The 14382-nt window shown below is 46.9% G+C and overlaps 1 protein-coding gene across 8 annotated transcripts in view; it reads left to right on the top strand.

Moving 5' to 3' along the window:
- Positions 1-14382, top strand: part of Eml1 (EMAP like 1) — a 180937-nt gene that overhangs the window by 126010 nt on the left and 40545 nt on the right. For all 8 annotated transcript variants that reach the window (XM_031355391.1, XM_031355393.1, XM_031355395.1 and 5 more), the window contains exon 4: positions 8152-8283. In XM_031355391.1, the coding sequence (XP_031211251.1) occupies positions 8152-8283 (132 nt within the window). The remainder of the gene's footprint in view (positions 1-8151; positions 8284-14382) is intronic.

The raw sequence follows: 14382 nt of genomic DNA on the forward strand, positions 1-14382 counted from the left end.
GGTGATAGCTCTCTTTAAGAAAGGTTTCTGATGCCAAAAAGAAGCCAGCCAGACTTCCTGAATGTTGAGGTTAAAACAGGGTATGTGCAAGACTCCATCACCAAGAATGTCAGTCGTTGTAATCACAGCTCTAAATGAAGCAAGATGGGACATCTGGGGGCACGCATGGTGTGTGTTTGTTTTCAAGAGAAGACTCTGGGGGGTTTCAGCCTGGTGCTTAAGGACAAAATCCCCTTTGGAAACAGTCCAGTCCCAGCGGTCGCCGCATTGTGTTGCCAATTGAAATTTAGTCCAGGACTGGGCTTCCCCCTGCTTCAGAACCCTGGGAAGAGGTTTTGCTTCTATTTGTCAAAGGAAAAGGGCAGAAAATCCGAAGAAGACATTGTAGGTCACACCTTGCTCTGTGGTCTGCTGAGGCGTCAATAGCAGAGTTTCCCAGCCCTCTAGAAAAAGACAATGGCGCATTGTCTCTGGGAGTTTGCAGAGCAGGACAATTGGGTGGGGATAGGGGGTAGGGGGTGTGGATGGGTAAAGGATGGAGGTGGGGGTGGGGAGTGAGCAGAGATCAAAAGAACAAAACTGGTGCAGGCATCATTTCCACAGTGTCTGTGCTAGTCTGAGACAGTCATGCAGTAGCTGTCGCCTCCCATCAGCTGACTGTCCCTTGGGAAGCAGGCTGTTGGATGTGTGACCCGGCCTAAGTCAGTGCCAGACACACACGCCATGTAAGAGCCAGAAAACAATATCTGACTTCAGTTAGGTTTTTAAGAAAAGTTATTTCTAAATCAGGCATGGCAGCTCATCTCTGTCATCTCAGCACTTGGGAGCCTGACACAGTCAGATTGTCACCATTACCAAACCAGTGTGTGTGGGGGGGTGTAGTCTATAAGAGTCCCAGGTCTGCCTGGACTGAAGACTAAGACCCTGGTTTATTTTTTTAATTTATTTATTTATTCTCTTTACATCTCAATATCAGCACCCCCTCTCCTCCCAGGGCCCCCTCATGCAGACCCTCCCTCCTTTCTCAAAGAAGGGGGAGCCCCCCCAGCACATCAAGTCACTGCAGGACTAAGCACACCCTCTCCCACTGAGGCCTGACAAGGTGGTCCAGTTAGGAGAACGGGATCCAGACTATTATTTTTAATATATATCTATGTATTCAGACCCAACAAGTGGCAATATTAAGTGGAGTATAGAGTTTGTCTGTGTTGTTGGTAGCAAAGAATGGAATGGCCAGTTATGGTGTTGAGTCAGGAAGGACTCAACTGTCCCTCACCAGGAACCATGCAGTTCCCATAGCTCAAGTATAGAAGAGAAAGGCAAGTGTTTTTTTTCCCCCTAAGACTTTCTAAGTCACTGTTTCTGGGAAAGGACTTGTGTCACAAAGGTTTTAGGGGCTGGGTTGATGGCTCTGTGGCCAGGAGCACCTGCTGCACACACAGAGGCTCTGAGCTCAGATCCTCACAAAGGAATCTGGGCGTGGTGGTGCAGATGTGAAACCCCAGCACTGTTGGAGACCAAGATAGGAGGAATCTTGGGGTTCCCTGGCTGCCAGCTCAACTCCGAGTTCAATGTAGGATTTCTCCCAAGAGAGGAAGGAAGAGAACAATCGAGAACTCCTGACGTCCTCTGGCTTTCGCGTGCACACAAGCAGTGCACACACCTGCCCTTATGCACATGCGCCGCATGGCCCAGGCACATACACAGAGCAAAGAAATAAAGACATTTTTATTTTATTTTATTTATTTATTATATGTAAGTACATTGTAACAATCTTCAGACACTTCAGAAGAGGGTGTCAGATCTCATTATGGGTGGTTGTGGTTGTGAGCCACCATGTGGTTGCTAGGATTTTAACTCAGGACCTTCGGAAGAGCCAGTGCTCTTAACCCTTGAGCCATCTCTCCAGCCCATAAAGATGTTTTTAAAGATGTGCTTTAATCTATCTTTATCATAATGGTAGAGAAGAGCATGCTTTATTTAACTATTAAAGGTTGTCATCTCAGCCTATTGGAAGTAGATGTGTCATATCAGGGCAAAGAGCCCCTCAGGCTCCGGTTCCCTGTTTACAGCACTCAGCATAGCACAGAAGACGTGGTCAATGCCAAGTATTCATTGAGTAGGTCACAGTTTTTAATTCATCCTCAGAAACTCTCTGGTCCTAAGAGCTCTGTGTCAAATCCCCGTTGATTGTAAATGTCCAGGGCCTTTGTAGTGAAATTTTGGAAAGAACATTTCTAATCATCTAATGATAAGTTCAAATCATCTAATGATAAGAAAGCCTTAATTCTAGCTTCTTGGGCTAAAGCGTTATTATCTCATAACAAGAAAGAATGTCACAAGTCTCCGCTGTGGAAATTTTTATCATGTCTCAGATTCAGATTGGCAGGATTCTTTGACACGTAAATGAAATACAAGAAGCTGCTTTCTCTTCAGATTTAGAAGTTTGGGGTCACGTGTGGGGACAGACAGCAGACAGGAAGAAATGATGGTCTTTATGCACAGCCCCTAAAACACCCAGTCTCCCTCAAGGACCCAGAGATGAGCTGGGTTATTTGGAGGCCTCTTGCAAGCTGGTACCCCTGCCATGTCCCAAATAAAGAGCATTGTTTTCGCTTGCTGTCCAGAGGGACTGTACGGTCTTTGATATCCCCTGCTGGTGATTAAAAGGAGTTTCCTGTGGCGGTGAGTCGACAGCAGCACTCTCTCTGGCTGCTCTTGCTGCAAGTCTTCCAAGCTTTTGTTTTTGTCCTTCATCTGAGCCGTCTGAAATCCTCTTTAATTCATAAGGGCTCTGGGTCTCTAAAGGAAATGTCTTATTTCTTTTTTTTTTCTTCTACATATAGAACAATAGTAACTTTTCTTTTTAAAGTTTAACATTTGGATGCAAATGTGGGCATGACAAATGTCCTGAAAGAGCTGTGATGGATTATATCCAAGCTGTGTGTGTGCAAAGCAGGGTGTCCCGGTTCTGATGATTGAAGCCTGCAGTTGCCTGAAGTTTTTACAACACTTTCCCACTGGAGCTGAAGGGATGGCTCGGTGGTTTAAACGCACTGGCTGCTCTTGCAGAGGACCAAGGTTTGGTTACCGACAGCACTGTGGGAGCCTACAACTGTCTTTAAGTCTGACTCCACAGACCCTGATGCCTTCTTCTGGTCTCCTTGGGCCCCAGACATTCACATACATACAAACACACAAGCAAATGTTCATACACATAAAATAAAAATAGATAAATCCAAAACCCACAATGCTTTCTCACACTTCTGTGCTTACGTGTGGACAGAACAGGTCTGAGACACTCTGAATAGATCAGCGCCAAGATGAGGGGAGCTTAGACCTGCTCTGTCATCCTAGTGCTCCTCCCTCCAGCACAGTGGCTCAATGGCTTTATCCAGAGCCTCCCCTTATCTATTGAATTTGTAGGAACCTATCAGAACTGCAGAACTGGTGTGCCTCAAAGTCCTGAGAGAACATAACTGCTCTGATATCCCTACTGGGTGACTAAGGGGGCTTCCTGCAGGAAGGTCCTGGTCAGGTGACCAGTAGAGAGGGCATGGACTGGAGCCACTAATCCAGCCACTCTTGGAAGCTCAGGCAAGTTGCTATACATCCCTGAATTTGTTTTCTTTGTCTGTAAAATGAGGTGGTGATATTTTTTGAAGGGAATGTGTAAAATGTAAGGGAAATAATCTGTGTCAGATGGGAAGGGTCCCGTTCCCATTAGCTCTTCCCATCATCCGCATAATGTTGCCTCTCCCAGGGACCAGGTTGAGTTTGGTTAGCATTCACCATAGCTGGATAATAGACGCTCCTTACTGTGCAGCAAGAGCGTTTTATGCAACTCTTTAAATTGCCATGAACTTACCACGAACTCCCACAGGGACACTGCAGAGATGGCACGCTGGGCCTCCCACTGCCACAGTCTCCTAGGGCCCTTTCAGCAGTTCCCATAGGAGCTTCTGAGTCTGCACTGGGTACTGGGTAGAGGCAATGCCATGAGTTACCACTGCTAAGGGTTTCGTCATGGACGATGGTGAAACCCAGGCATGAGTTCCTCTGATCTTTAGACTGTAATCCTAGGTTTCAGAAAAGTCATGTTGCCCTAAGACATGTCATTTCCTTGTCCCTAAATTGAGCATTCTAAAACAAAGAAAACACAAAAATGAACAAACCACAGGCCGACCTTCAGTCACACCCACGCAGAGGCTCTTGTGAGATGTCCAGCACCACAGACTCAAAGCTCCTTAATCCCCAGGAAGAGCATGTATGGGATGATTGTGCTGACCCAGGAAGAGCATGTGCGGGGTGATCATGCTCTGTCCCAGGAAGAGCATGTGTGGGGAGATCATGCTGTCCCAGGAAGAGCATGTGTGGGGTGATCATGCTGTCCCAGGAAGAGCATGTGTGGGGTGATCATGCTCTGTCCCAGGAAGAGCATGTGTGGGGTGATCATGCTCTGTCCCAGGAAGAGCATGTGTGAGGTGATCATGCTCTGTCCCAGGAAGAGCATGTGTGGGATGATCGTGCTCTGTCCCAGGAAGAGCATGTGTGGGGTGATCATGCTGTCCCAGGAAGAGCATGTGTGGGGTGATCATGCTGTCCCAGGAAGAGCATGTGTGGGAATGATCGTGCTCTGTTACTTAGACTACACTTGCTCACTCTGAGGATGGGGTGGTTTTTCAAAAGTCAGCATGTCAGGCAGCCTTTACAATCTTGACACAAGGTTCTACCTGAAGGACTTGGAATTGCCAAGGAGAAGGGCTGAAGGTTGGTCTGAGGAAGGAGCAGACCAAGGAGGAAAAGAGTGGCAAGAAAAAAAGATGGGTGATTGACAGGAGCCAGCGCGTGTGTGTGTGTGTGTGTGTGTGTGTGTGTGTGTGTGTGTGTGTGCGCACGCTGGGGCACACAGAGCTGCTTTCTCCCTGGGCCCTGGTGGGGGCCCTGATGTCTTGGGTCCCTCCGCTCCTGTGCACTACTTTATGAGATTTGGTGGCTTGTTTTCCTTCCATGTGCCATGTCCTTTGAAGCTACACACACACACACAAATACACACACACACACACACACACATACACACACACACAAATATACACACACACACATACACACATAGACACACATACACACACATACACAAATATACACACACACACATACACACATACACACATACACACACATACACACATACACTCACACACACACATACACACACACATACACAAATATACACACATACACTCACACACACACATACACAAATATACACACACACACATACACACATACACATACACACTCACACACACACAAGGACTAGAGAGATTGCGGTTAAGAGCACTGACTGCTCTTCCAGAGGTCCTGAGTTCCCAGCAACCACATGGTGGCTCACACCCATCAGTAATGGGGATCCAGTGCCCTCTTCTGGTGTGTCTGAAGATAGCCACAGTGTACTCACATAGATGAAATAAGTAAATCTTAAAACAACCCCCCCACACACGCACACGCACATGCACAGGCACACACTCACGCATATACACACTCCTCTGTACAGAGCTACCGGATTCTCTCTCCTCTCTCTGCTACCTGATTCCATGGCAGCTTTTCAACTTTTTTTCTGAAGCACTTTTCTCTGCAGGCTCTTTTCTCATCTTCTTCCCTCTTTCCTGTCTGCCCTCCCTATATCTGTGGCACTGTGACATCCTAATAGCCACTAGATGAATAGTCAGCACAGCATAAGTCACACATTTGTGCATGTAACTGCCAAGCTCCGCTCCATGTGTCTAGCCAGGCCCCTCTTCCCCTGTACCCTCAGCGAATGTCTGTTCCCTTCTCACAGATAAGTGAGTGTGAGGGCAGAGCAACCCAGCTCTGCCTGTAGCAGGAGCAGAGACTTCGGCCTCATTATGTATTCATTTGTTTCCTCTGCATGAAGCTTGCAAAGGGTGCAGAACTGACTTGCTAAGACCCCAAGGTTAAGTTACACGGAAGACCAGGGGCTCTCAGCGAACGAAGCCTGTGACAGTCACGTGCTTGGGTTGGTGATTGCGGCCTGCTTTACCACAGGACCACAGTTGACTGACAGGCCACAGGAGAGGAAGTGCCGCTCATGGTTTGTGAAGGAGAGTCCATCATGCACCAGATTCTGTGAAGTGCTCTTCTGGAGGGGGGGGCAGCCTGGTGCCCTCTCACTGTGTGCTGTTACGGTGGTCAGAGATGAGAAGGCTCCTTTGGGCACTTTTTACGAAGGTGCCAACCTCATTCATCAGGTTGCGCTCTTGACCGAGATCCCACCTGGAGGACCACACCTCCAGTTCTGAGGCACAGAGGGTCAGAGTCTCAATGGGGGGATTTGGAGGATGGAGTCATTGGATTCTCAGGGAGGGGATGCTCAGTCCTTACTGTCCCCTGGCTCTTTGTGTCTATGGGATTCCCGTGTGTGTGTGTGTGTGTGTGTGTGTGTGTGTGTGCGCGCGCGCGCGCGCTTGAGTGTGTACATATATGTATATCTGTTTTTCGAGACAGGGTTTCTCTGCAACAGCCCTGACTGTCCTGGAACTCACTTTGTAGACCAGGGTAGCCTTGAACTCACAAAGATCCTCCTGCTTTTATCTCCCAAGTGCAGTGTTTAAAGGTGTGTGCCACCACACCTGGCTGGGATTCCCATATATTGATTGCTACAACCATGTATGATTGTCAGTGACTGAATGAGAGGATCTTGAGTAAAAAGAGTAAAAAGATTTCTGAACAACCAGCAACCAAAAATTAACCCAGAATCAAGTGCATAATGAACCAGAGGTTTCTGATAGTGCTCACCCATGTTGCCTTGTGTGACTTCACTGCAGCCTTGGCTCTGAGCACACAGTGTGCACTGCCACACTATGCATGCCATCATGCCTTCAATACTGGATACTTTGCTTGAAGTGCCCCACTCAGAGTGGAAGCTGTTATATGATACGCACTGTGATGTTTTTACCATGTACACGAAGTTTCCTACTCCTGTAGACAGAGTACCTTCATCAGCATTTTCTCCCTGTCCGTCCTTAGCATGAAGTATCTAATAACACACCGCTGGATTCTTTTGTGTTAGAATGTGTAAGTCTTTAAAATTGCTGTTTGGAGCTAGAGACACAGGTCAGTGGCTACAAGCACTTGCTGCTCTTGAAGAATTTGGTCCCCAGTACTCACACTGGGTGGCTTACAACATCCTGAACTCCAGCACCAGGAGATCCAATGCCTTCTTCTGGCCTTCAGATGGCCACTACATATATAGACACACACACACACACACACATGCACACATAATGTGTGTACATATACACAATTATAAACAAAAATAAAAATAATATTTTAATAATAATAATAATAATAATATTGTTTGAGTTACAGCCTTAAATATTGTAAATCACTAGATGGATTTTGGTTCAGGATTAGGACAGAATTCCCAACAGGTCCTGATATGGTTCTAAACATATTTCTGTCACTTTGTGCTCATTCTCTATCCTGAAGCTGAGTGTTTATGGGGCCTCAGCCTGTAAATAAGCCTATCACCTATGACTGAAGCTTATGCCATGACCTATGGCCCCGTCTTCATTTGTCCCTGATGTGGTTCTGGTACTAGCTCTCCTGTTGTTGCTTTGGTTGCCCCTGTTTGGATGCCCTGAGCACTCGAGGGCAGTCAGCAGCCTCTCTGGCCTCTACCCAGCACATGAGTAGCAGCTCCCTCCCCTGAGTTGTGACCAGTGATGCCTGCAGACATTGCTAAATGTCTCCTGAGGAACAATGTAACCCGACTAAATGCCACTGATCTAGACAGAAGCACCCTCCAATAGCGCCCCTCAGTGGCATGTTCCTGAGCTCCCAAGCCCTTCTATAGTATATTGGGGGAGTATTTGGCTCAGTTTACGCTATAAGCTATGACTCTGAACTGTGTCTTTTGCCTCAGTCACACAGATGTGCAGAGGTGTGGATTGCAGGTGACACCGTAGGAGCCTTCTGACCTCTGTAGTAAGGATTTCAGATCCCTCTCTTTAAATGTTACTCGGCAGTATGGTAGTCTGCGTGTGCGGCCCAAGCCCTCAGTACACTTGGCAGTGAAGGACTGTCCACAATGGAAGCCCCGTTCTCATCTGCCTGCCCTTCCTGCAGCATCAACAGGACCAGCTCTTCAGAACGGGTGTCTCCAGGTGGCCGGAGGGAGAGCTCCGGGGACTCCAAAGGAAGCCGGAACCGCACGGGCTCCACCAGCAGCTCCTCCAGTGGCAAGAAGAACAATGAGAGGTAAGCGGGGCCCTGCTGGCTGTATCTTCTTCCATTTATTACCCAAGGGACAACTCTACCCATGGGACAACTCAGAAGATCCCTCTCGATGAGTCAAGCCTACGTCTGAGCACCAGGCCTCCTGAGATTGCATTAATCTCAGAAGGGGTGGGGTGGCTGGCAATCACAGGTCACATCCTGGAAACTGTAACTTAGACTTCTAGCCCCCCCAGTGTCTGAGATGATGATGGTGGTAACGGTGATGATGGTGGTGATGATGACGGTGATGGTGATGATGCTGATGCTGATAGTTAAGCAAGGTCTAAGAAATTAGCCCAGGAAGTGAGTGGATCTGAATTTTCAGGTGTGGTACCACCTATCTCCAATAGACCTTCCCAAGTTAATCTTGAACTTATCTTTGCTGGAATGTTTAAAGCTTATAGCAATATTTTCTGAGATGGATAGGTTGAAAGCTTTGCTTTTGAGCTTACTTGGTGCCTGTTTTTAATAGTGAGCTAACACCAGAAATACGAACCATTTTCTTTTCAGGTTTCCTGTCCTATACTTTACTCCTAACTTTGAACTTTCTGTGAGTTTGTACAATGGGTTATGATAAATATGTGAAATGCACACTAACATTTTACTCACAAAAGCTACTTTTTGGCATTTTAACAGCCTGTTTTAAGAACATGTTGGGTTGGTGAGGTTTCTGGGCCTTTCCGCCTGGCGAGTCCTTGTTCTTGCCTGGCTCCAGTCTTAGTTTTTCTGTTCCGAAGAGTTCAGGAAGGGAGACTCAGTGTCAGAGGCTACCCTTGCTTCCTTTGAGAAATGGTCATGTAAGGAGATGGCTTAGTCAGAACTTAGCTGCTTCCAAACCACAGGCTGTAAAGCTTCCAGGTTTGAAAGTTTGTGGGGACTCAGGCTTGTAAGGGATGCTCGGACTCTGTGTCAGCTTTAGCTCTGAAAAGGATCTGTGTAAAAGAAGTGGGGTGGGGAGGAGTTGGTGAATAAGGAGAAGAAGGAGAAGAAGAAGAAGGAGAAGGAAGAGGAGAAGAAGGAGCAGGAGGAGGAGGAGGAGGAGAAGCGGGAGGAGGAGGAGAAGCAGCAGGAGGAGGAGAAGCAGGAGGGGGAGGAGAAGAAGAAGAGGAAGAGGAAGAGAAAGAGAAAGAGGAAGAGGAAGAAGAAGAAGGAGAAGGAGAAGGAGGAAGAGGAGGAGGAGAAAAAGGAAAAGATAAAGGGCCAGAGAGATGACTCAGCAGTTAGGACCACTGGGTATTCTTCCAGAGGATCTGGGTTCAATTCCCAGAACCTGTGTGGCAGCTCACAACAGTCTGTAACTCCAATTCCAGAAGCTCTGACACCCTCTCTATGGGCCCTGCACAAACATGGTGCATAGACATATATACAGGCAAAACATCCATACACATAAAGTAAAACAACTTTTAAAAATACTGACAGCTCGTTTGAGTCCACGGTCCACTGACAATTTCAAAAACCGTGAACTCATCTTCTCAGACTGTAGTGCTTCTTAGGGGACGATTATGCTAATCTTATGCTAATGAGGTGGTAAGATCCTGGCAAGGTGGCCACAGAGGCAGCCAAGTGTGCCCGCCCCAAGGCTGTCTGACTGGAATTTGGGCTGAGGGTGGTGCTGACCTGAAATGTCTATGTTTTGGCAGATCCTATGAACATCTGATTTTTATCAGGAATTTCCAGAAAGAATCTACACTGTGCAAAGTCCAGATCCATCTTATCCTTTAAATCCCATGGCTTTGCTTAATGTACTCAGTAAATATTTCCATGAAAGATATTTACAAAGGGTTTTTTGAGAAATGCCACGGGAAGGAATTTTGATTTGGAGACGAGAGAATGGGAATGCTTGCAAATCATTTTCTAAAAATAATCCTGACCACTATGAGTGTCCGCTTGGAGCCAAACCCTCTATCCCATTGAAACCAAGAGACCACCCCAGCCATCCTGTTACCAGCTGGTTCAGAGAGGACACTGGGGTCCCCACTGGTCCTGTTGGATACATTGGGGTACCTATTGGGATAATAGTAGGAGTCAAGTTGGCAATGTGGGCACTGCCTGGCCTAGATCTCCTCATCGTCTTTCGCCATCTGAGCGGCCCCAGCTCTGGCCTCACTGAGGAGCTCTTGGATTCTAATATAGAGGTTAATATAGAGAAAAGCCCAGACACCCCAGACATGCCCCCCCAGCTCTGTAGATTCTTCCATCACTTCCTGTGGTGAAGGGTGAAGACAAGCTGGCTCCTCCTCTCGCTGGGGCCATGAGCTCCAGGGAGTCACCTTAGGTGGCTGCCTCCCATCTGAGAAGATGCGCCTCCTTAGTTCCTGTGTAGGCAGTGAGAAAGAATGGAAAGAACGTGGAAAGATCTGGATGTCTTCACGTTTGAGAGCCCTGGCTTTTCCGCCGTGATTTTGAGACTTTTGTGTCTCATGCTTTCGGCTCCTCGGGTGCTAACTGGGGAGAAAACACCCAATAGCATGCTTGGCACTCACTAAAGGGTCATCTATGCTGGGGTGGCAGTGTACAGAAAAATAATGCATGAAGCATTACAAAATTGTCAGCCATTTCTTGCTCGTGTGTAAAGTGAAGGTGACTGATAACTTCTGGTGACTTCTGAAGTGACTGTTTTTTGTTTTTTGTTTTTTTGGTTTTTTTTTTTGGTTTACCAGGCTTAATTACATTTGTATGAATGGCCCATGAGTACAACCCAGATTTGATAAAATCTAACTGTGATTCAGGGAATGGATAGCCCACACCATGATCCTCCAGCTGCCAGGCAGGCACCCGTGGCAGTGCACTGACCACAGGAGGGATGAGTTCTGGCTGGAGTCAGTTTGATAGGTGGAAATGCACTGATATGAGGCAGAGAACCTTAGCTCCGCCCTGATCTGTAGATTCAGTTGTATTGCATCAGTAGCCGTAATGGTCAGTGTGTCACACCTTGTGTGCAAACAAGCTAAGTTCAGGAATGCCACAGCAGCATCCACACTCCTCAGCAACAGTGAGAGAGAGAGATAGAGATAGATAGATAGATAGATAGATAGATAGATAGATAGAGAGAGAGAGAGAGAGAGAGAGAGAGAGAGAGGGCATCTAGAGGACAATTCTCTAGGCTTTGTGCTGCTCCTCACTCCTGTCAAGTCCTATGAGTTCCCCGAGTGTAGTGACTTCCTGTAAAACAAGTGTGTGCTTCTCTTTTATTTAGAGTTGTAGTCTTTATTATGTTTTCCATCTCTTTGCTCCCTGTCCCATTTTCTCTAGAAGTGATCGGTGGAGTCGAGAATCTTTCCCATGACTTCGTACAATCTTCATCTTCCATCTTTGACTGTTTAACATTTAAAAATTCTTTGCCTCTAAGCAGCCTTGGAACTTTAACAGCATTTAATCTCTCTACTGACAATGCTTCCATTAGAGATAAAAGCAATGTAGGGCGATGTAATATTTTACTTTATGCAATATTCATGGCAAATGAATATTAATGATTACATAATGAGTCTTGTCACCATGAAGTACTTATTAAATTTGAATAGGGAGTCAGCAATAACATTCTGAAAGAATAGTGTGTTGTACCAGGTACACTAATCCACTAAGGAATTTTTTTAATTTTAAAGTTTTGTATCAGAAATGGCTACTTAGTTCCAAGTTTATAAGCACAGTTGACATTAGATGTTGCCAGACTGAGAAAGTGTTTCCATTACGGCCACAAATAGAGATGTGTCAACCTCATAATTAGGATACTATGTGTCCATCCACAGCGTGTTGCAATGGACTGCTTTTGTAGAGTAAGAAGTGTCAGCCATCTGTTGGAAACTTTGTTATCACAAACATATACACTATTGGTCTTTGTAGTCAACAAATTCGAAGGGAAAAATCAAAGTATTCCCTAAAGCCCAACCCCTGCTCCTCTGTACAGCCACTGTACAGAGGAGCTTCACTGCGAGAAGGACAGCTGTGCTGGGCTCTCTGGCATCACCTCCTTAGAGCTAAACAGGCATGGCTTTGACCTTTGGCTGCTTCCTCCAGTCCCTCAAGGCCTAATTGGTAGCTTCTAACTAGGTAGGTTAGGTATTGCTAACCTAGTGGTGACCTTTGCCCTCAGCCTCCAGTTTAAGATCTCCTGGCTCCTTATCCCCTCCTTGGCCCTGACAGCACACCCTTTCAGGCTGCTTCTTCTATTTCCTAGCAGGAAACTATCTTTCTCTTCTCTTCTCTTTAGAGTTGCTTTATTTCACAAGTTACCTGTTTCTGAAAAATCCTGAGAGAGGACCTGAAGGTCCCTATAGAATCAGTGGCAATGCAGGGCTCACAAGACACTTTCCGTATTCCTAACCAGAACTTGCTGTGTAGCCAGCTGGGTGATGCCCACAACCCTGCCTCAGCTTTCCAAGGACTGAGATTGTAGAAATGTGGCACCATATCTGACGCCAACGAGGATTCTCTCAACCAGTCAGACTCGTTCAGCATCTTTAACAATGCTATGGCACATAGTAGGTGCCCAGAAAACATTTATTAAGCAAATATGCCTATTCCTCTTAATGAGGATGAGAGAAGGTTAAAATGGTGGATCCTGACAGTCACACTCGAGTCTCCATGATTCTAAATTACTAGATTAGGGGATAGGGGTGGATTCTTCAGCATAGAAATAGTATCTACCTCCTAGGTGTTACAAGGATTGAAGAAGATCTTCTCCGGAGCACCCTCCACGCCGGGCTGGCCTGCAGTTGCCGTGTGTAGCTATGATTACTGTTGCTGTCCCAAGGTTTCAGGGTCCGTGTTTGCTCCCAAGTCTCGCACAGCAAGAGTGCTTCTCTTCTTGGGGACTGTCCGAGTTTTGCTTCTGCTGCTGTGATGACAAGCGACTCTTTGAGTTTGCAGCTCCAGGTTAGGGTCTGTCACTCAGGGAAAGTCACAGTGGCAGCAGTGGGAGGCTGGAGAGACGGCTCAGCAGTTAAGAACATCTTCTGCTCTTGCAGAGGACTCAGGTTCCATTCCCAACACCCATGTTATGGGGGTGGGGGCTCACAACCATCCGTACTTCCAGTTCCAGGAGACTCAACACTCTCTCCTGGCCTCTGTGGGTTCCAGACATGCATGTGGTACATAGACATATACGCAGGCAACACACCCACGGAGCAGAGAATGTGCTTCCCTCCTCCCCTCTCTACATTTACACAGCCCAAGACAAAAGGTGCTGCTCATATTGAGGGTGGGCTTTCCCCCACCCCTAATTAACCCAATTAAGAAACTTTCTCACAAAGTAACCCAATTCAGACAGTTCCTCAGGGAGGCGCTCTTCCCAGGTGATGCCAGATCATCTCCAGTAGACAACTGAGGTTAACCTTCACGGAAACATTTGGAGTTCCAACCTGAAAAGAAAAATGAGGAGCCTGGGCAATGCCTGTCACCTTACTCATGCAGTCTACAGCATGGCTCCACTCGGACCTACTATGTGCTTGGCATGGTGCAAGGCAGGATGGGAATGGGATGGGCCACAGGAAGAGATTGATTCACCTTCATAGGACTTGCTGACGGCATGGAAGCAGCCTGAGCCTGGTCTCCTCAGTTTCTGTAAGACACAACACAAAGCAATGGGAAAAGTAGGAAAAGGGCTTGGATGCACAGCTCACTGAGGAAGACACAGCCCTGAACTGATAAAAATGGCGCTCAAGTCCTCTTAAAGCACAGAAGGTGGCTTACCTGAACTCATGCATCCCTCTGAGAACCACCTGGCTGTGGCGTTCTCTCCGGTGCTTCAGAGTCTGGGGAAGGAGTGACAGTGTTTGAACAGACTTACCTCACCCTGCAAGGCTTAGCTCAAGAGCCCCTTCTTTAGCCCTCATCTGAGGTAGGTGCTATGCAGACAGCCCGTGCCGGCAGCTGGGTATATGTAGCCCTCCTGCATCTCTGCTCCATTCCCACCCATGATCTCCCTTGGGCTCTAAGAGGGCAGAGATGTTAGTCTCTGAGATGGAGTCTTTCTTAGTCTCCGACCCTGCAGCACTTTGCAAAGTGCAGGAAACACTAAAACCTCCCAATAAGCATTCCTTGAATGAATGAAATTATATATATATATATATATATATATATATA

Source organism: Mastomys coucha, unplaced genomic scaffold (genome assembly GCF_008632895.1).
Source record: "Mastomys coucha isolate ucsf_1 unplaced genomic scaffold, UCSF_Mcou_1 pScaffold6, whole genome shotgun sequence".
NCBI classification, from domain to species: domain Eukaryota; kingdom Metazoa; phylum Chordata; class Mammalia; order Rodentia; family Muridae; genus Mastomys; species Mastomys coucha.